The 22,726-nt window shown below is 38.4% G+C and overlaps 2 protein-coding genes across 3 annotated transcripts; one reads left to right on the top strand and one right to left on the bottom strand.

Moving 5' to 3' along the window:
• Window positions 1–729: 729 nt before the first annotated feature.
• LOC111609841 (carbonic anhydrase 4-like) lies at window positions 730–4,713 on the top strand. The gene is made up of 9 exons (XM_023340547.1): window positions 730–804; window positions 972–1,047; window positions 1,147–1,173; window positions 1,247–1,417; window positions 2,688–2,836; window positions 2,922–3,017; window positions 3,099–3,174; window positions 3,949–4,112; window positions 4,201–4,713. Exons 2-9 carry the CDS (start codon window positions 972–974, stop codon window positions 4,375–4,377), a joined length of 936 nt encoding a protein of 311 aa, XP_023196315.1. The 5' UTR covers window positions 730–804; the 3' UTR covers window positions 4,378–4,713.
• A 2,670-nt stretch (window positions 4,714–7,383) lies between these two features.
• eme2 (essential meiotic structure-specific endonuclease subunit 2) lies at window positions 7,384–22,273 on the bottom strand. 2 transcript variants are annotated; one of them, XM_023341000.1, is made up of 8 exons: window positions 20,724–22,273; window positions 11,977–12,098; window positions 11,466–11,564; window positions 11,273–11,385; window positions 11,036–11,105; window positions 10,424–10,539; window positions 9,667–9,856; window positions 7,384–9,587 (listed from the first exon to the last, which is right to left on the bottom strand). In XM_023341000.1, exons 1-8 carry the CDS (start codon window positions 21,172–21,174, stop codon window positions 9,432–9,434), a joined length of 1,317 nt encoding a protein of 438 aa, XP_023196768.1. In that variant the 5' UTR covers window positions 21,175–22,273; the 3' UTR covers window positions 7,384–9,431. The 2 variants fall into 2 exon arrangements, with proteins under 2 accessions (XP_023196768.1, XP_023196769.1); XM_023341001.1 differs by having other exon boundaries at window positions 11,466–11,561.
• Window positions 22,274–22,726: the final 453 nt, after the last annotated feature.

Raw genomic sequence — 22,726 nt, 5'->3', positions numbered from 1 at the left:
AAAGTTTTGCTGCATAAATACCAGCTCAGATTTACTGCATTTATATGGTAAAATTTTACCGTATTTGTACGCAAACCACAACTGCTAATATTTTACCATAAATTAGAGATATTTTTTTAGAGTGTACATCTGCAATAATACACACATGTGAAAATACTTCTGTGCTTTTCTAATTTGCAGCCAGACATGTGAATAGATTGACATGTTGCAATGTGGGGAAAGTACAAATGAATGTTTTATATCTATAGATCTGACACATTTGGACCTTTAATGTGAGCCTCTTTCTTGGTTCTGCTGAATTTACATTCTGTGTGACAATAAAGTCCATTTCCAGTCTCCCATCTTAACAATCTAAAACAAGTAAAATCTCCAGCTAATGTTTCTTTTTTTATTAGTTGGTTAATTTACAGATTACAAGCAGCCAGCGTGTTTACTCTGCAATTATGCATCAGATTAACAGTGAGCAAATGTTTAGAATAATTTACATTCTGTTTACGGTTAAACTTCGATTCTGCTGATAAAATAAATAAATGACCAAAGAGATATTTCTGGATAATATACAGAAAACACTGTCTTTATAACAAGAACCAAGCATTTCCCCTTTAAATAGTTTAGATTCCCTCAACTTACATTACCAATCTAAGGTATTTTAGGTATGTATGTGATTAATTTGTTCCTTTTATAAGTCATGCGATCAGGTATTGACGTCATTCAAAGATCCGCCGAATTCCTGCAGAAATGAGAAGCTATAAAATGTTAGGATGAGGCAGGACAGCAGACACCTGCGTGGAAACACCTGCAAAGGTAGGAGCAGCTGGACTGACTTTTAAAATCTTTGTACTTTTCTTCACTTTCAAATCAGCAAATTTTAGTTTTAATTTTCCATTTATTTGCATTTAATTAATTGTTAAATGCAAATAAAAACATTTTCCAGGTTTTATTCGTATTTTTCATGTTTGTTTCTTCCTCAGATGAATGTTCTGACAATAATAGCTGTTGCTGTGTGCGTCCTTGCACCAGGTGCTTTTTGTGAGTCATCCACCGTAGGTAAGAAGAAAAAAGAAAATAATAAAATAATATGCACATACATTTTCACCACTATTTCTAAAAAAACGGAACCTACTAACCGGTTTAATTCTCTTCCAGCGTGGTGCTACCATAACTCAAGCTGCAGTAAGTATCACTTTCCTCTGTTCGCTCCAACATCATTTCGTTGCAGCCGCTCAGCTCCGTGCCTCTGCCGCAGGTGACAGCACCTGGCCGACCATCGCCCCGCTGCACTGCAACGGGACGCGTCAGTCGCCCATCAACATCGCGTCTGCCAACGCCACGGAGAACAAGAACCTGACGGAGTTCACCTTCGAGGGATATGACAACAAATCCGCCTTGGCCACAATTGAGAACACCGGGGAGACTGGTATGTTGAGAGACTGCAACGGCGCAGCATCCCGGACTGAGACTGAGATTATACGGCATCTGACGGACTCAGACTTTATTATGTGGACAGATAAGTTGCATTAATTAAACACTGAATCACTAAATTAGCTCTAAACTGGAAGATGTCATTGAAAAATAATAACATTTATTGAACAAGATAAAAAATCTTGAGATATTCAATCACTTTTTTCCAGCAAACGGGCATTTAGTTTGATATAAATAGATAAACAAACGCATAGCTTTCAAATGAAACACTAATTTTGCTTACTGTGACATGTGGAAAATGTTGAGTAATTATGTTCAGATTTACATGAACATGAACTTATTAGTTACAGAAATCTAAGAGTCTATTTCTTTAACCATTTTACACCAAATTAGTAACTGAATTTAGTACACAAGTTAATTTATCAAGTTTAGTAAGTTGTCAATTTGTCAATGCTGCAATAAATTAATTAGTTTGGTGTTGTAACCAATGAAGTGAGGTTTCTGACTAGTCAGATATCTACACATAATAACAAACAGATCGTATGTCAACTTTGACCTAATCGAAACATTTAGTTGTTGTTATGATTAATCCTTTATATAATTAAAATTAGTTCCAACCGATTAACTAGTAAATGACCCGTAGGCCTTCATTTACTGTTGTAGTTTGACCGCCATCCAGCAGAGGGCGCCGCTGGTTGTCCTTTAGCGGAGCCGTTGATGTTGGATTAAAGATGGCGGCCATGACAGAACGTGAAGGGGAAACGGAGTCCGGTGCGGGATGTAAAATGCATTTTTTGCGGTTCTGTTTTGAGGTATGAACACTCGACAGGTTTAAGTTTCACCTTAATATCGGAGCATGACGGAGCAGCGTCAACTTCTCATTGTGTTGACAGAAAGTCCGAGGGCGCAACAAAAACTGTAAAGTGACGGTAAGCAAAGTCAGTTTTGAGGGCTGTTGTGAGTTAATGCACTTCATAGAGCGTAGTTTGTTGGGGTTTTTCTCCGAAGAGTTTTTGCTCGTATTTTTGTGACAGTAGGCAGACAGGATAGAGGGCGGGGAGAGGGGGGAAGACATGCGGCAAAGGTCGCCGGGAGTCGAACCCGCGACGTCCTCGTCGAGGACTAAGGCCTCCAGGACGTGCTAACCCCTGGCGCCACCACAGCACGCCCCCATGGAGCATAGTTTTAACCAGGGGCGGAGCCAGAGGAGGGATCAGGGGGACACTGGATATTGTTCTTATCTTCATTTCCTTTTATTCTTCCAGTCAAAGTGAATTTCAGTGCTGGCATCAAGATCTCAGGAGGAGCCCTGTCTGAGAGCTACGACAGCCTGCAGGCCCACCTTCACTGGGGAAACGGCACGGCTGAACCCGGATCAGAACACACTGTGGACGGCAAGCGCTTCCCCATGGAGGTATTTCTAATCTTCATGCTGACTTTGGAGCCTCCTGTGTGTTAACTTTCTTTAAAAACACATTTTGTTTTCATTCCTCCTTCAGCTTCACATTGTACACAGCAAGTCGACCTACAACCGGAACGCCACCCTTGCTGTGAAGGATTCTGAAGGACTCGCTGCTCTTGGTTTCTTTATTGAGGTGAGCAGAGATGACCTCATGTCTGAGAGCTTTTTTCATTTTTTCTGTAGCTGCTTTATCAGCATCTCTTCACTTTTAAAGGAGCTGACAGGTGTAGATGATCAGCCAGCCAGCTGGAAGACTTTGACCTCCTACTTGTCAAATATCTCAAATGCTGGTAAGCTGTGGCAGTGTTTCACAAACTTCTTCAGGCTGAGCACAACTTAACCTATTTAACAAACCACCTAACTTGAAATTGCCCCACAATAACAGATCTTAATATATACAAGCCGAAATGAAAATGAGTCTCTGTTCTTTTCTTTTTTTCATTAATAAGAAGGGTGAGGCTGTTTTGTAAATGTGACACATAGATGTAAACTCATAGCGTTTTGAGTTATTTACAGATTCTGAAAGCGTTAATTATAAGTTTCTATATGGAAGTTAAAAAGTCGTGTTATGTCCATTAATAACATTTTAGGCCTATTTGTTATTTAGACGTATAATAGAAGAAAAATAAAATTGAGTTGCTTTGGCAGAAACAAAAATCTTCTTCTGCACCATTAAATATAAAAATTAACCACTTAGTTCCGTCAGTTGTATGAAATAAAAATAACAGCTGTTGACGTGTGAGAAAAGCGATATTAAGCAAAGTTGTAACAGTTCTCACCAAGTGAGACTTGTTCTCCGGCGCAGAGCCGTTCAAAAGAATCGAGTCGCTCCTGAACGACACATTCAGCAGGTATGACTGTTTTTCTTTTGAGTGACCCAGTTTTAAGCCACTTATCCGTCATTATTATTTTTAAACATAATCTTTTGATAAGTGAACTGCAGGCGTCTCGCGTTGACATTAAACGGTCGTTTACGTGCAGTACCTCACCGACCACTAGGGGGCCCTGTGGTAAAGCTCATTTGTTTTTGAGCGCCTCACTTTGATGCTCATTTCTCTCCTCAGGTGGGAATAAAACAATCCATGATAATATTTCTCTGGACGATCTCCTTTCTGGCGTGAACCGAGCCAATTACTATCGCTACCTCGGTTCCCTGACCACTCCCACCTGTAACGAGGCCGTAGTTTGGACCGTGTTCAAAGAACCGATTAAAGTCAGCAAAAACTTGGTGAGTGTCTCCATAAGGGAGGTTCTGATTTGGATCCTACAGAGTGGTTTCTTCCCATGAGGCTAAGCGTTGTCCATCCTCCCTTCAGATCGACCTCTTCAGCACAAGCCTGCACATCAAAAACTCCACTTCTCTGATGGTTAACGTGTATCGAAGCACCCAGCCGTCACAGCCGGTCTCAACGCAGCCGAAGGCAAGCTCCTCCACCAAATCTGGCTACTCTCTGGCTCTGATGACCTTTGCCCTCATAATGGCGAGATATTAAAACAAAGGTTAAAGTGGAAGGTCAACTTTTGGATAAAACATGCATATGAAAATGAAAAGACTCGCCTGTCTTGAACTGACCATGCAACACAAATGCATTTATGTTTTTTACTCGTTTATTCTTGTGGTTCTTCTTGCACTTTGCAGAAACGCCTGCGTGTTTAAATTGCACTTAAATTGAGCCTGAAACAGGTTTTAGTTTGTGATGAAGGTTTAAAGTGTTACTCTGGTTTATGAAGAACTTCAATTTATCCTGTTTGTTCTCTGGCACATTGTGTACAATCATTGAAGATAAAAACCTTTTCAATAAAATTTTTATCAATGACTTCTGTGTTTGGTTTTAAATCTTCAATATAGTTTTGAGTTGGTTTTTATTTTTACAGGAGATTCTGTGAATTAGTCTGTGATGGTTTCCTGCTTGTAAAACAAAACTTATTTAATATAAAATTCTTTGTTTACAATTAAAGGTCAGGCTTTTTCTCATAACTTTATATTTTGATTTAAATATTAAATGATTTCTACCAAATGCGTTTTACTCTTACTTGAGTAATTTCTTTTTTTACTTTTACCCAAGTAAAAATATGTTGAAGTCGTGTGACTTTTACTTGAATTGTCCCTAACATCCTCTCTTCACCACAGAACTGTCATCTTGTCCCCAAATACATAAATTCAATTGGATATAGATAGAAACTAATCCAAATTAGCAAACATTAAGCTGAGCTTAGTATTTAAATTAATTTATAAAGTTTTCTGTCTCTTGGACAAACTGCATCTATGTGTTTAGAGATGTATAGAAATGCATTTTCTTCAAGAATATTTTCTTATTGCATGGATGAAGCATGAATGGATGGATTAGCTGTTACTAATACCTTCTCAGTAATTCACATAAAAAGTGTATCTATCCCTTTAAGAATACCATGGCGCAGCCGAGTCTTGTGTAAATAACACATATGATCCTAGCAGCCATATTTCAACCTCACTTCAGAACTGGAACAAATACCATTAGAGACTTTGAACAACTGGTCTGAGTCACAGCTAAACGATGTCTGAAATGCAAAGATGAAGGAATGAATCAAACGTCTGAATGGAAAACTTCCTAAAATACAAACCAATCACTCTTCCTTTGAATATGTTTTTTTTTTAGGTTTGGTTACAGTAAATTCAGATTTGTTTGTTGACAACAGTTGAGCATCGAGTGTCTTTCAGGTAAATGGGTCACGCTGTGGTGTTAATAAACAGGTGTTTCCTTAGAACTATCTCTTGATCTTAGACTCTATTATAATGTCACTGAGGAATGATCAGAATTTACCTGTGTGCAGTGACAGACGTGACAAACAATGACCTTCACCTCTCCAACCTGGTGCAGGTGCACAACACAAATTGACTAAAATATGTCCTTGAAGGCGATTAGACGAGGTTCTAATACAACTTATGTAAAGTGTTGTTCTGGTAACTGAGGTTCATTCCACCTGTATTTGTGTTTCAACAGAGGAAAGAAAGTTGCAGCTCTTGTTCATGCTTTCGAATTTTATTCATGGCATTTCTCAGTTTCTCATTTAGATTCCTCTGATAGGCAAGGCAAGTTTATTTGAAAAACACATTTCAGCAACAATCAAAGTGTTTTACATGATAAAAACGTAAAACAGTACATATAAGTGACATAGTAAAGATAAGTTGGAATACAGTATAATGTTTAATTTAATATTTATCAAAGGCAAAGCTAAACAACATGTTTTGTTGCCTTGATTTAAAGAAAATCAGTGTTCCGGCCGTTTTATAGTTTTATGAAAGTTTGTCCCAGATTAGAGGACCTTAGAAGCTGAATGCTGTTTCTCCATGTTTGGTTCTTGTTCTGGGGTTGCAGAGCAGACTAGAGCTAGAAGACCTGAGGCGTCTGGAAGGTTGATACAGGGATTTTAATGTATTATGGTGGTAAAACATTCAGTGATTTATAAACTAACAAAAGTATTTTAAAGTCTATTCTCTGAGCTACAAGGAGCCAGGATAACAATACTAAAACTTCCTGGCTTTAGTCAGAACGCCAGCAGCAGCGTTCTGGATCAGCTGCAGCGGGAGGATTCGTTCATTAGACCTGTGTGTTGCAGTAATCAATGCAAATTAAGATCATGTATGAATTTCTAAAGATCTTGCTGAGACATCAGTCCTTTAATCCTGGGAATGTTCTTCAGGTGATAAAAGACTGACTTTTCTAACAGTCTTTATGTGTCTCTGAAGGTTCAGGTCATCACTACACCCAGATTTAAGGGCTGATCAATAGTTTGTATCTACCTGAAGCTCTACAGACTCTTGATTTCTCCTCCTTTGGTTAAATTGATGCTGCATCCAAGCATTGATTTGTTCTGAGCGTCTGTTCAATGTTTTGGTTGGTTCATAGTCATATAGTGACATTGTAATGTAGACGTGCGCATCATCTGCATAAATAAGGAAATTGATCTTGCTATATGTAATAATCCGAGTTACACTGTAAAACACCTGAGCTGCATTTAGTTGTGTCTACTATCTTCTACTCTTTAAGTCAAATAAACTTAGTGAGTTTTATATTTTGAACCCAAGTGTGTGCGTTTGTGAAAGATAAACTTGCAGTAGTACACTGACTGTGTGAGTTTTCAAAGCAGAACCTTTTCCAGGATTCAGGGAAGTTCTCTTTTACCCTCAGCAGCACCGCAGGGCAAAAATCGAACCAACATGTTGAAAATTTACTGTGGCAGTGGGGCAGGTGTCAGCACTGTCTTCTCACGCTTGTGTGTGTGTGTGTATTGTTCGCCAGCCTCCCCGGGGTGTAACCCACCTTTACAAGCAGAAGTTGGTTGAATGGATGGAAATTTAGAGAAGAAAAGCTGATAGAGAAGCATTTCAATGTTTCCACAGCAGTTATTTAAAGTTAAACATAGAAGCGATTTGTCTTTTTGTTTGCAAATGCAACATCCACAGACCCAGCTCTTAGCTAGACTGCAAGAAGGAAACACACTGGAATACAATGTTTGTAGCACTTTGGATCTGCTTCATTTCAGACTGAAAAAAAATCAAAAACAATAAAAGGAAAATACAGAATTTTAACATTGAAAAAAAAAAATCTGAAAAAATCTTTTGCATGAGTTCATTAATCCAAAAATACTTGTGTGAATTTTGATACCACCTGTTACAATGTGTGTGTGTTCACACACACTGCATATTGGTTAAAACATACACAGATTATTTTATTGCTGTGATAATTTATCCAATTTATGTTACTAAATGGGAAGCCTGCCTTCCTCTTTAGGAAACTTATAGATCTTCTCCATACATAAAGGTGAAATCACTGACAGAAACTGTTTACTCTCATTTTCACCCAAACAGAAAGTTACAGTTGGTGCAATTTAGTCAAAATACATTCATTTCCCTACTTTACTTAAGTCTTAAACCATAACTGCTATTTAAAAACGTGATGGTTTTATGGTTTCACTATTTATTTTGACTCTGTGGGAGTAAAAAAGTGTCCAGTGCTGCCAGTGGGCCATCCAGTGTCTCAGAGGTTGCTGTAATTGCCAAGTTTCCAAAGCAGCAACACAACAGCAGCCCTCATAATGCCAAAGCAATATAAAAGCTTCTGGGAAATTAAGTTCCTGGGGAAAGGGTTCAGGGTGGCCCAGTCAAATCACCGTTAGACCCGACAAAAACAATACGCACAAGAGTTCATTGTCTGCTCTTTCTGTACAAAAAACCCCTAAAAAAATCAGACAGTGAGAGGTTCTGATTACATTTTTGAATATTTGCAATTATATGTCTGATTGTTCATTTTACACTGAAAACTCCATTAAAACAAACATTTCCAGTTCATCTGTGTGAATTTCTGAGGATTTCATTTAGCTACATAACAGCCCTTTATCCAAATGTTATTAACACAAAAACAAGTAAATTCAGATGATTATTAAGCAGCAAACCTTAGACCACAAACAGAGATAATGTATAAGTTAAAATATAATCACACGTAGAAAATCTAACTACCATATTTCAAGTTGTAATAATTTAAAACAGGATAAACCAATTCATAAAGGCACCACAGGATTTCTGCTTTCTATCCTAAAAAAATATATAAAACTTCAGATATTTCACAAGGAGATACATGGAAAAACCATAACCTTGTATTAAGGTAGAAAGTACGGCGGCCACCGTAAGAAAGGCGTACAGTGTTCAATTATGCTGCATAACTGATCAGTAGATTATTGCGAGGGAACGCAAAAGAAAAAAAATTCTCCATGTCCCCTGGAGGGCTCCGTACGAGAACAGCAGCAGCTGGAAATATAATAAATGCTGCAAATATTAGGTGGTAAAACACACAAAGGGACTAATTTAGGCAGTTTATTAGCAGAAAAATAATAAAGTTAGTTACTACTTTGTTTTGGTTTATCACAAAAACAGGTGAAAAAGTCCAAGGAAATAAAAATCATTGTATACTTTTAACCTTTTTTTTCCTTATCTTTAAGTGTGAACTTTATAAAAGGTCTAAATCCAAGCCAAAGATTTCTGTTTTAGCCCCTTTTATTAAAATAATTTCCATGTAAATTTAAGTCATATGGAGGTGCCTGTGTTTGGAAAACCAGCTCATTTTCATTCTTCATTAAAATAGACCTTATTTGTTTATTTACATACATAATTAGTGCTACATTTCTACAACTGTGTCTTAAGGCCATTGTAGGTAGAAAGGTCAAAAATGTGTTAGGAAAAAAATTCAGAAATTTTGAGATTTATCTAAGAATTTTTAGAAAAGCTTTTTGACTTTTAAAACTCAAACATTTCCCAGTTTTCATTTCTAGAAAATTTTGAGATTAAGATAAGATCTTTTTAATATAAAGATTACTTTTCTAAGATCAATCTCAAAATTTAATTTTCAACTTTTCAAACTCAGAAATTTCCTGGATTTTTTTGCCTGAAATTTACTCCTCCTTTTTTCTATGTACAATGGCCCTAATACTCTGTCACACATTGTAACATTAAACCAGAGAGGTAGATTTTCTTTTCCAGAAAAAGTTCTCCATAGGTTCCAGATTGGGCCGATCAGTCCAGAACCAGCTGAGGGTTTTCCGCGGTGAGGCTGCGGTACATTCTGGCTGAAATATCCGGTCCAACTCTTCTTTCTTTCCCTTCTGTTTTCACCGAGAGCCCAGCCAGCATGCCCTTCTTCTCCGCCTCAGAACCAGAGTTCTGGTAAGCCTTCGGGCGACACATGCAAAAGAAAATCGTTACGACCCTCCGGACCTCCGGGGTTTTGCTTCCAGCGGCGGTTTATTACCTGCAACAGGATCCGCGGAGACGGGAAGGCCTCGGCCACAGCGGCGGCCACCGCCGGGCTCACCCTGTTCAGCTGCTGGATCTGCCGGACCCAGACGTCCCTCAGACCCGAACCGTCCCGCCCAACGCGGGCCCCGCTGGCCCACGAACCGACCACGCAGAACGGCAGCTCGGTCCGCTCTGTCAGGAGTCTGTGGGGGGTCAGAGGTCAGTTAGCAACTGAAGCTAACAAAAAAAAAAAACTGAATTCGAGAAAAGATTTTTAACTTAAATAAATAAAAACGGTGATTAACGGGGTAAAACTATAACTAACCGGAACTATGTCCCGCGTTTATAAAATTAACTAAAACGTACTGAAATAGTAATATTCGTTTTTGAAATAATGTTTTTAGCCTTTCAAGCTACACTTGACACGTAAACGGGCAGTTTACGACAGCGGTCGGTAAATTACGACACTCCTTGCAGCCGTTACCATAGACACGCTACCAATCGATGTAATACAATACTTTGAACTTTTTGAATTCTGAACCTAAAAATTAACTAAAGTATAAAAACATTAAAACTACCACTCTAATGAAAACTGAACGATATTTAACTAATAATTGATAAACTAGCAAAAACACTTAAAACAAATGAATTTAACTGAATTAGACAAACAAAAAGTCAGATCGAAATAAAATGAAGTATAATGAAAACCCCAAAACTATTATAACTCTGCAGTAAGATAATAATTTGTCATGGTAAAAATGAAGACGCACTTAAAGGGGCGTTTTGATAAAGCCTTGGTGACGGCGCACACATGGTTGGTGATGTCCTGCCAGCTCTCCAGGAAAACCACAGAGATGTTTTTATAGAGCTGAAGGTAAACAAGAACCTAGAAAGTACGGAAGAGGATTAGTGCCAAAACAAAAAATTTGTAATATTCTGACATTTTTTCTCAGAATTGTAATTCTGTGTCAATTTATGTCAAAATCCAAATAAATAACCAAAAAATCTTAGGTGTGTGTCAGTTATGTGGCTGTTATGTGAAAATAATCATATGACTGTTTCCTCCTTCTTATAGGATTTGTAAACTTGTACTTTATCCTCACAGAAAGCTTGTCCCAAATCTATTTGGTTAATTTGAGTTTTATGCCATTTTCCTGATGGCATATGAACAATTAAAAAAATTCTGATTCTGAGATTTATGCAGAAATTCTGGAAAAAAAAAAATCACAATTCTAAGATAAATTCTAAATTTTGAGAAAAAGCCAAAATTCTGAGTTTACAGTCAGTTTTCTGAGAAAGAAAATTGGAATTCTGAGAAAAAAAGTCTGATTTTTTCCCCCAGTGGTCCCAATCCAATCCCAGTCCTCAAACGACAAACAAACCTCCTCCACATCCTGATCCTTCATCCCCAGTTTAGTCCGCAGCATCTGTTCTGGAAAATATTCCTTCATCCTGTTGGGGGAAAAAAGGAAAACTGATCTAACAAGGAAATAAGTTAAAAATTACAATGGTGTATTAGGGCCACTGCAAATTGAAAAAACCTTTGATTGAGTAAATTTCCCCCAAAACACTTAGAAATTTTTAGATTAATCTCATGAATTTCCTGGGAATAAACTGACCAGTGATCCGACTCAAAGTCCGTCACCAACATGGTGACCACCTTATTCCAGTTGAGACGCTCCAAGAGGGGACTGAGGACCGTCCCCGTCTCCTCCCCATCGCTGTCCACCATCTACAGTCCAGAGAGGGAACAGCATGGCATCAAATGCGTCTCCATTTGGATGTTTTTACAACTTTTAGGAGCTTGAATACTTCTTTAACGGAGATCACAACGTCCACAAAGTCAGCAAGAGTCAAGACCAGAACCATCTGCTCCTCCTCCTCCACTCGGGCCTGACCGTCTTCTACCTGCTGGAAGCACACAACTTTGTCAATGATGTGCTATTAAATAAGAAACGCAATTAAAATCACATGTGAATAAGTTTGTTCATGCAACAAGTCATTAAAAAATGCCAGCCTCCAACTACTTCCTGCTGAGTTCTTCATAGTTTTCACCAGTAGCAACATTTGATTGTTGATCATTTGACTCGTGTGATGCAAAAAAACTGTTTCCTTTACAGTTTTTTTTAAATAAACCAATTTTGATATGACCAAATAAAAACCGCCTCTTCCTAGTGCAAAAACCTTTTATTGAAAAACGTACTTTTTCCAAATTTGCATGTTTTCATTAAGTAAATCTATTTTTGGAATTCCAACTTTCAGGTCAATGGAAACCCAGGTGTGGACCTGACTGGACTTTCTGTGTGAGGCGGGAGCGTCCTACCTGAGGCAGATCTCTGGTCCAGGTGATGCTGCGAGACAAACGCTGGCTCTCAACAGTGAACCTCCACTCCAACATGGCCAGGGTGTCCAGCAAAATGTCTGAGCCGTCATGTTGGAGAAGGGCTGCGGAGGTCAGAATGAGATTTTACACAATATTTACAACTGAGTTTATTGCAGAAAACCACAGGTTAAACTTTAACATTCACAGAGCAGAGAGAAGAGGAGGAGGAGCTGCGCCAAGAAGGCGGGGCTAGGCCCACCCAGGCGTTTTGCACATCTGAATGGTTTCCATGGAGATTAAATGACTCTCAAACATGCATGAAAGAATCAAGGCAATTCTCCAGGTATGTTTTTGATGATAATAATATTAAAACATGATGTAAAGCTCAACATAGTTGATTTCACAGCATACTGTCTCTTTAGAGTCTTAAACTTAAATGACAAACAATTTTAAATCTTCTAATTTATCTGCTGAAACCCAGTGGTGAGCACACTTCCGCTAATAGTGGAACTAATTTTTGTTTAGCGCTTTAGCATTTTTGTTTTGCTAACTTTGAGAACGTTTAGAGCATTTAACTTCCCCTAAATATATTTTTCAGAATAAATTTCAAACAGCAATTTACTTACTTGGCTGTTTTGTAAACTGCCACTAGAATAAAGTACAACATCTTTGTTAAAGTATTGGTTTATAATTAAGAATTAATTATAAAGAACTTAATTAATTAATTAAGTAGTTAGTTGTTTATATTTACGCTCTCACTTTGAAGTCTGTTTATACAACAGACGTTTATCATTTCTTGATCAGAAATGATAAACGTGGATCCTCAATATATTTATGTAAATCACTGAAATAAATAAACTTGTCAGTGATATTTACTGAGGCAACCTGATGAATTAAACGCACTCTAATAGACCCTGATGGATGGAATCAGAAAGTCGAGGGAGAGAGGAGTGAGGCAGCGGTTAGCTTCTTAGCTTCAAGCAAACACCGGAGGGTCTGAGGACTGACTCGCTGAACTTCGGTGTTAAATGCGACTTAATTCGGAACATGACGACGTTGGATTTGGAAAGAAGTGACTGTAATAGTATGGAGTGTAGTGACGAGGAAGGAAGGAGTGGTCGGAATGAAGATAAAGAGTGGGAATTGGTGGGAAAGGGTGGAAAGAAGCAGCGAGCTGCTGAAAGAAAGAGGAAGAAAGGAAATGAGGAAAGTACTGAAGACACTGATAATGAAGGAATTGAGGAAGGAAAAGAAGCACCAAAAAGACAAAATCTGAACATTATAATAAGATTTGATGAAGGAGAAGGAGTCAAGAAGATTGATCCACTTAAACTAACAAAAGCACTTAAGACACATGTTGGGGAAATTAAACATGCTAAAATACTGAGAGACGGAAATCTTTTGATTGGCTGTAATTCTGAAGGTCAGGTTGAAAAGGCAAAAAAGCTTGGATGGGTGTGTAAAGTCAAAATTAGAGCAGTTGTTAAAGTGGGTGAAAAAAGAAATAATGAAAGCAAAGGAATCATAACAGGAGTGCCGTTGAGTGTTGATATGAAGGAATTAGTTGAAAATCTGAAAGAAAGAAACAAGGAAGTAAAAGGAGCACGAAGAATGACAAGGGGTACAGAGAAGATTGAAACAGAAACTGTGTTGCTGGAGTTTGAAACAAAAGAAATGCCAAGGGAGGTTTTCTTTGGCTTGATAAGATTTAGTGTCAGGGAATATGTGCCCAAACCAGTGAGGTGCTTCAACTGTCAGGAATTTGGCCATATTGCAAAAATGTGTAAAGGAAAAAGGAGATGTGCCCGTTGTTCTGGAGACCATGAATATGGTAAATGTGGAGTTGGAGTTAAACCAAAGTGCTGTAGTTGTGGAGGAGAGCATAGTGTCGCTTTTTGGGGATGCGAGGTAATGAAACGACAATCAATGATACAAAAAACAAAAGTTACGCAGAAAGTAACGTATGCAGAGGCGTGTAAAGTAGTTGAGAAAGAGAAACAAACTGGGAAATCTCTAACAGGAGAAAAGCAAGTAATTTCAAAAATTATGGAAATTGTTGAAAAGAAAATTGAAGAGGAAAAAAAGAAAATGGTGACTTTTATTGCAGGAGTTATAAATGCAACATCGGATGTGAAATCAAAAACGGAAAGGATTCAGATTATTGTAAAGGCAGCATGCCATAGTTTAGACTTAAAGAGTATTCGGTGGGAGGACATAAGGGGAGAACTGTGTAGTCAGGCAAGTCAAGAAGGATAGTCTCAATATTACAATGGAATGCGAGGAGTCTTCTGTCAAATGGGCAAGATTTTAAACAGTTTATTTACGAATTAAGAGAAACACCTGATGTAATTTGTATACAGGAAACTTGGCTGAGGCCTTTTTTGGATTTCAAATTGGATGGATATATTGCAGTTAGATATGATAGAGAAGAAGGAAATGGGGGAGGGTGTCTTTCTCTGATTAAAGAAGGTATTCCGTATAAAGTTATTGGAAGAAAAGGAGATTTGGAGTATGTTGCAACTGAAATATGGGTGGAAGAGAAGGTACTGTTGGTTTTACATTTTTACAATCCTTGTAAAATGCTTGAGGTAAGTAAACTTGAAGAGATGGATATGAAAGGAAATGTTATTTGGTGTGGAGATTTTAATGCACATCATTCATTATGGGGTAGTGAAAAAATAGATTATAATGGGAACATTTTAGAAGAATTTCTAGATAGTAATAATTTGGTTTGCTTGAATAATGGAAAGAATACAAGAATTGATATAAATTCAGGTAAGGAATCTGTACTAGATCTGACATTTGTTTCTAGCTGTTTAGCTCCACTATGTGATTGGCAAGTTAAAAATAAGTCATTTGGTAGTGATCACTACATTATAATCAGCAAAATAAGGATGGGCCAGGTGCATAGGCCTGAAATGATAGGAGGAAAGTGGATATTTGAGAAAGCAAATTGGGAGGAATTTTATAACCTATGTGATAGGAAAATGTTAAATGTTCAAAATGATCAGAGTATTGAAAGTATGAACCGAGTGATTAGTCAGGGTATTTTAGTTGCTGCAGAGGAGGCTATTCCAAAAACATCAGGGAAAAATAGGAGTAAGTTAGTTCCATGGTGGAATGAAGAGTGTAGGAAAGCAGTTAGAGAAAGAAATAAAGCATTTAAATTGGTTAAAAGGTCTCATAATTTTCAACATTTAATTGAATATAAAAAGTCACAAGCCAAAGTCAGGAGAACAATAAGGAGCACAAAAAGAGAATACTGGAGAGGTTTCTGTGACACAATTGGCAGTAGTACAAAACTAGGGGATGTTTGGGGGATGATCAAAAAAATGGGAATGGAGTTATCCTATACTAAATAAAAATGATATAGTAGCTGTAACTGACAAGGAAAAGGCTGATATGTTAGTGAGAACATTTGTGGAGATACATAGTGGTAAAAATTTATTAGGTAATGAAATGGAGGGAAGGGAGAGAACTAAAAAGGAATATGATGGAATCTTAAGAAGAAAGGAGAATAATAATGATCTGATGAATTATCCTTTCTCTATTGGAGAGCTAAAAAGAGCTTTGGATAGAACTAGGAATAGTGCTCCAGGTAAGGATGAGGTGTGTTATATTATGCTAAAACATGTAAGTGAGGAAGTTTTAAATAAATTATTAATTTTATTCAATAAGATTTGGAAGGAGGGGAGACTGCCTTGTAAGTGGAAAGAAGCTATTATTATTCCGTTGAAGAAACCTGGGAAAGATCATAGTAACCCTGTAAATTACAGGCCAATAGCTTTAACATCTAATCTGTGTAAACTGATGGAAAGGATGGTGAATGAGAGATTGACACAATATTTAGAGTCAAAACATTTAATTGCTCCTTATCAGAGTGGTTTTCGTAGAGGGAGAGGAACAATGGATCCTATTTTAGGTTTAGAGGATGATATTAGAAAAGCTCAGATTAATAAGGAAACTGTTGTTGCTGTGTTTTTTGATGTGGAGAAAGCATATGATATGTTATGGAGGGAAGGGTTAATGATTAAATTACATCAGATAGGTATAGGAGGTAATATGTTTAATTGGTTATGGGATTTTTTAAGGGATAGAAATATTCAAGTTAAAATAGGATGTCAGTTTTCGAAATTATGTAAAATAGAAAATGGAACCCCTCAAGGAAGTGTGGTAAGTCCAACATTATTTTCAGTTATGATCAACGATATTTTTAAAGAATTATCCATCGGTTTTGGTAAGTCACTTTTTGCTGATGATGGAGCATTATGGAAAAGGGGAAGAAATGTGGACCATCTTATTGTTAAAATACAGGAAGGTATAGATAAAGTGAGTAAGTGGGGAGTACAGTGGGGCTTTAAATTTTCAATTGAAAAGACAAAAGTAATGTTTTTCACAAATAAAAAAATAGGGGTTGATAAAAAGTTGTGTTTATATGGGAAAGAGTTAGAAAGGGTTGATTGGTTTCGTTTTTTGGGAGTAGTTTTTGATAAGAAACTAACTTGGGGAAATCATATAGAACATATTATGGAGAAGAATAAAAAGGTTCTAAACATTATGAGGTGTTTAGCTGGGTTGACATGGGGTGCGAATTTCGATTCCCTTAAAAATATATATGTGTCTCTAATTAGATCAAGAATAGATTATGGGAGTGTGGTGTATGGATCAGCAGCTAAAACTAGGTTAAAAAAGTTAGATGTTATTCAAGCCAGAGCACTGAGAATATGTTTAGGGGCAGTTAAATCAACACCAATATGTGCATTACAAGTAGAGTCAGGAGAAATGCCATTATGCATTAGAAGACAGCAGCTAATGGTCAATTATTGGATAAGTTTAAAGGGACATAATGCAGATCACCCGGTTAAGAAATTATTAGGAGAGTGTTGGGAAAGAGGAAAGAAACAAATGGATAGTTTTGGGTGGGTTGGGGATGATAGAGCGAAACTTTTTAATGTATATTATAAGGAATTTAGTCCAACTGTATTGTGGCCTTTGAGACCGACATGGACTTGGAAATATATTAATGTAGACAGAACACTAACAAATATTAGGAAAAGGAACACATTAGATACTTGCCAAGAATTTTATAATCAAATGCAGAATAAATATAATGAATATTTGCAAATTTATACGGATGGGTCGAAAGACCCTAAAAGTGAAGCAACCAGTATAGCTGTAGTGATTCCTGAATTAAAGATTAGTATTTCAAAAAGAACATCTGATTATTTGAGTGTATTCGCGGTAGAACTAGGTGCTATTTTAGTAGCTTTAGACTGGGTGGAGGAAACTGATAGGAATAAAATAATAGTTTGTAGTGATTCTCTATCTGCGTTGACGAGTATCGGAAAGGGACGTACAAAAAATCATCAAAATATTTTATATGAGATTATGGCGGTTCATCATAGGATATGTGAACAAAATAAAAATGTTGTATTATTCTGGACTCCTGCTCATGTAGGTATTATGGGGAATGAAAGAGCGGACAGGCTGGCGAAGGAGACAATTAAAAAAGATGATATTGATATGCAAATAAAGTTATCTAAATCTGAAGGCAAAAGTATAATTTGGAAAGAAAGCAAGAAGATATGGGAAGATAGGTGGGTAAATGAAATAAATGGAAGACATTTATTTAGAATACAAAAAACAGTCGATGTAGAAAGGATCAGAGGATTAAACAGGAGGGAAGAGATAATTATAATTAAAGCTGCAAGCAGCCTCGGGCGGCCCTCGCAGCAAGCGCCGCTCCGGCCTATTGGCCACCGCGGGGGTTCCAGCCACCGCAGAAGCTCTGGCACAATTTCCGGAGCCGCAGCCCGCTCCCCACCGCAGAAGCTCTGCCGCAGTTTCCAGCATCGCCGCCCGCTAGCCGCCGCAGAAGCTGTCGCGCATTTTCCCCGCCCGTCCACCGGGCGACAGGCGTGAATGCGTTCGGCGGCGCTCCCCGACGACTGTCAAAAAATCTGGTGCAGATCGGTCGATGCGTCGAGGAGATACGGCCGATGTATTAACTTAGGGGGCGCAGTGGAGTCAAATTACATCTCAAACCCGTTGGGCTCTTTAGAGGTGAACAAAGGTCATACATATCCAGTTTGGCGCCAATCGGATGATCCATGTGTGAATTAGAGCCAAACGTATGTATATGGCAAGGGACTGATATTCGCCGTTTGGCCACGCCCACACGGTTCAGCCAGCAGCGAGCATTGACAGACTTTATCATCCGAATCATCGTGATTAGGTCAAGAGAGCCATAAACAGAGCTTTCCAAGGAAAAAAACGGCACTTCCTGTTCCGAGGGGGCGGGGCTTAGATGACGTCATAATGTGATGATGTAGGATTGACGGGCAAGCCTCCAGGATCACTCAGGCCAAGTTTGATGCAGCTCGGTCAAAATATGTGGAAGGTAGAGGCAAACGTATACGAACGGCGTTGCCGCCATTCAAAACTCTTGGCACTTTAAAGCAAGCGAGACCAACTTCCTATCTGTCATCCAACACAGAATCACCTTGATTAGGTCAAGAGAGCCATAGATGAAAGTTTCCAAGGAAAAAAATAGCACTTCCTGTTGTGAGGGGGCGGGGCTTAGATGACGTCATAATATGATGACATAGCATTGTCAGGCATCACAACAGGATGAGTCAGGCCAAGTTTGGTGCAGCTCGGTCGAAACATGTGGAATCTAGAAGCAAACGTATGGCATCGGCGTTTCAGGTCACTTTGCCATGCCGCCGCACCCAGCTGCTTCATCGCAGCCGGTCAGGGCTTGAATCCACAACACACCAACATGTCTTCTGTCTCTGGACACAGTTTCATGTTGATTAGGTCAAAGGGCTAAGATAGCGACCGTTCACAGTAAAACATGACACTTCCTGTTCTCAGGGGGCGTGGCCTAAGCGATGTCATAATTTCACCACAGGGTATTTTAGGACACCTATTGATGATCAATAACTGAAAGTTTGGTGTCTCTGTGAGTTTCTGTGCAGGATATATAAGAGTTTCGTGTTTCATGGCGAGTAGGTGAACTTTGACCCCTGGTAACCCCCCTTCAGCAAGCTCATACAGTCACCAATTTGATAACTTTAAATCAGACATGCCTTATGATCAGACTGACCGAGTTTGAAGCCGATCAATCGAAATCCCTAGGAGGAGTTCGATCAAATGCAAAGGCTGTAAACGTCAAAGTCGAGGTCCAAAATGGACCTTCAATACAAAATGGCCGACTTCCTGTTGGGTTTCGACCATGGCTCTAAGAGACTTTTTTGTACGTCCTGACAAGATACACATGTGTACCAAGTTTCGTAATTCTAGGTTAAAGCATGGCTTAGGGCTGTTCATTTAAAATACTCTAGGGGTCGCTATAGAGAAATTAGGCCACGCCCACCAAATTTTGTTATGAATTCCTGTCGGTGGGTGGATAAGGATCCATCCTAGTGAGTTTGGAGCAGCTGGGCCCGAAATTGTGGAATTCAGAGCCAAACGTATGGCAACGGCGTTACAGGTCACTTCGCCATGCCGCCACGCCCACCTGCTATGTCAAAGCCGGTCGGGGTTGGAATGCTCAACACACCAACATGTCTTCTGTCTCTGGACACAGTTTCATGTTGATTAGGTCAAAGGGCTAAGATAGCGACCGTTCACAGTAAAACATGACACTTCCTGTTCTCAGGGGGCGTGGCCTAAGTGATGTCATCATTTGACCATAGGGTATTGTAGGGCACCCGATGACGATCAATCACTGAAAGTTTGGTCCCTCTATGTGTTTTTGTATAGGAAATATAAGAGTTTCGTGTTTCATGGCGAGTAGGTGAACTTTGACCCCTGCTAACCCCCCTTCAACATGCTCCAAAACTCACCAATTTGATAACTTTAAATCAGACATGCCTTATGATCAGACTGACCGAGTTTGAAGTCGATCAATCGAAATCCCTAGGAGGAGTTCGATCAAATACGAAGGCTGTAAACGTCAAAATCGAGGTAAAAAATGGACGTTCAATACAAAATGGCCGACTTCCTGTGATAGTTGGCTTATAACATTAAATTTAAGTTCTGAGTCTTTTGGTGAGCTCTACAAGTGTACCAAATTTCATGTCTCTACGATGAAGTACGTTCATACCATTGTGTCAACAGAAAATTGCTAGTTGCCGCCGTTGAGCAATTTTTTTTGCGATTTTTGCGACAACCTTAAAATTCAAAATTTTTAAATTTTCTAGTCGCGACCGCCAAGTTTGGTGAGTTTTTGAATATGATAAAGCCCCCAAAAAGGCACACGAAGAGGTGGGAAGAATCGTAATAATAAACAGTACAGATACAATAGGCCTTCGCAGCGCTTTGCTGCTCGGGCCTAAATAGAATACGAACTGGGCATAGTTTCCTAAACGGAACTCTTTTTAAGATGGGGAAACATCTTACTGGTTTATGTAGATGGTGTGATGAAGTAGAAACAGTGGAACATGTTTTGATTAAATGTAGGAAATACGCAAGTCAAAGAAGATTATTAAAAACAGAACTAGGTGTTAGTAGGGAATTGAAATTTGACAAGGTGATCGATCAGCTGAATAGTATTGAGGGGAAAAAGAAGATTTTTCGTTTTTTAAAAAACACTGGGATTTTTAAGAGTCTTTGAGGAGTAGATGGTAGGAGGCAATAGAGGGCAGTAGTGCAACATAATTGGATGCAAGCTGCCGTTAAAATCTAAAGAAGAAGAAGAAGAATCAGAAAGTCCGACAGCACCTAAACGCGTCACTCGGTACCTGGTTCTACACAGACGGTCAGGCTCTTGATGCAGTTCTCTGGCCGGAGGCTGTTAAGGGTCTCCGCCGCCTCTCTCCTCCGCTGCTGCTCCCGCTTCCTCTCCTCCTTCTCCCGGGCTCTGGCGGCTCTCTGCCGCTCCCTCTCCTCCTTCCGCTCCTTGGCTTTCAGCCTGGTCGCCTCAATCTCCTCCCTGCTGCGGCGTTTGCGTGCCGGACCCGGGGTGCCGCCGCATGCCTCCGGAGCAGATAGAGCGACTCTGGAGTCACTTTTAGCCGGTGAAGACGGCAGATTTGTGGGTTTTCCCTCGAAGCTGAGAGCCTCCGGTTCTCCTCTGCTGTCTGTTGTTTCTTTTTGACAGATTTCATCGCGGTTTAATTCTGATTTCAGGTCGTGATCGCTGTCCTCTGATTCAGAAATCTCCCATGTTACGGCTCTGCGCAGGACAGACATTTCATTATTAAAGCAGAATCTGCCTTTGTTAACGTCTTTGTTTTGTAGCCGCTACGGAGTCAACCGAGGGACAAACCATCTAAAATGCGATACAACATTTTCTTCTTTTTTATTGCGGTTGGCCAGAACGTTTAGTGGAGTGTGGATCGGGATACTAAATATATATTACACAGATTTGAAAACTAAATATAGATTATTTTATTTTTTCATTTTCATTTATTCATCAATTAATGCGTACAGAACAAACATTACAGACTAACAAACAAATGTATAGATCTAGAAAATAACAAATAACTGATTAGACAAAAGAACGAACAACAACAACAAATAAATTAAACAAACAAAAAACAGGTACATATTAAAATGGATATACTTAACAATAAGAGAAACCCAACAACATAAAAAACTGTTATTGTTTAACATATTTGGGTTAGGATCCTGTTTTTTCTTGTCATCCTTACTGTTATTTTTCTGTTTGCATTGTTATTATTTTCTTTTTCTCTAATATTTCTTGTTTTGCTTACTGTAGGCTCACACAGATTTGGGGGGCAGAAGTGGGAAAGAGAATGAGAAAAAATAAGAACAAAAATGAATAAATAAAAATGTATACCAGAATAAATAAGTAAATAAATTAAGAAAATAAAAAACATGTTTTGTGATCTAATTAGCAAGTTCTCCATTTCGCCTCATTTCCATTGGTGTTTGTTTCCGCAGTGGCATTAACTCAAGAAAAAAGATTTTAATGTATTTATTAGATAGAGAGACTTTAGAAACTCGTCCATTGCTAAACTTTTAAACTTTCTAAAGAAACCCAGCTGAAGTGTGGATTAGAAATCCTTTCTTAGAAAGGCCAGGAGGACTCAGCAGCTGCTGTCACCAGGTGGACCACAGAACAGATTACACACCTGTTGTTCTGTGGATTAGAACTGAGAACAGCGACCTAATCTGACGGGATGTTCAAAAAACACTGAGTTTAAGAATTACTCATATTTACTAGGCAGGACGATTAAAATCAGCAAAGTTTGTGAAGACAAACAAGGATTTAGCATATAAACATATAGAAATCTATTTTAAAAAGCTAAAATAATAATAATAATTTTTAAAAGTAATTTTGACAATGTTGAATTAGTGCAGGTTTATTGATCTTGGCACTGACTTAAGTTTTCATCTAGTTTTTTATGTTTTTCTGCTAATTTTAATGATTTTCCACTTACAGCTAATAAAAACATTTCAGGTTAGAATTTCATGTTCTGATCAGATTAAGACTAAGTTTTTTACATAAAACCCCAAATAATTAAGGAATATGTAGAAGATATGCTTAACATTAGAATTATCTGTGATGCTATGGACCCGTTTCTCCTTCAAACGCCTTGTAATCCTGGCTGGAGTCCATGATATTTCACCTCCACTGGATAAAATAGCTGAAGTTAAAAAATGAGACATTAAAATTAAGTAAAAAGTCAGTGTGAGATTTTGGTACAGCAATAAAAAAACATGTAATCACATTTATTTCACACCTTTACCAAATATAATAGAAACAGCAGGTAAATAC

This window comes from Xiphophorus maculatus, chromosome 10 (genome assembly GCF_002775205.1).
Source record: "Xiphophorus maculatus strain JP 163 A chromosome 10, X_maculatus-5.0-male, whole genome shotgun sequence".
In the NCBI taxonomy this organism is placed as follows: domain Eukaryota; kingdom Metazoa; phylum Chordata; class Actinopteri; order Cyprinodontiformes; family Poeciliidae; genus Xiphophorus; species Xiphophorus maculatus.
Note: the sequence above shows the minus strand (reverse complement) of the source record. Positions and strands in the feature narration are given on the sequence as shown.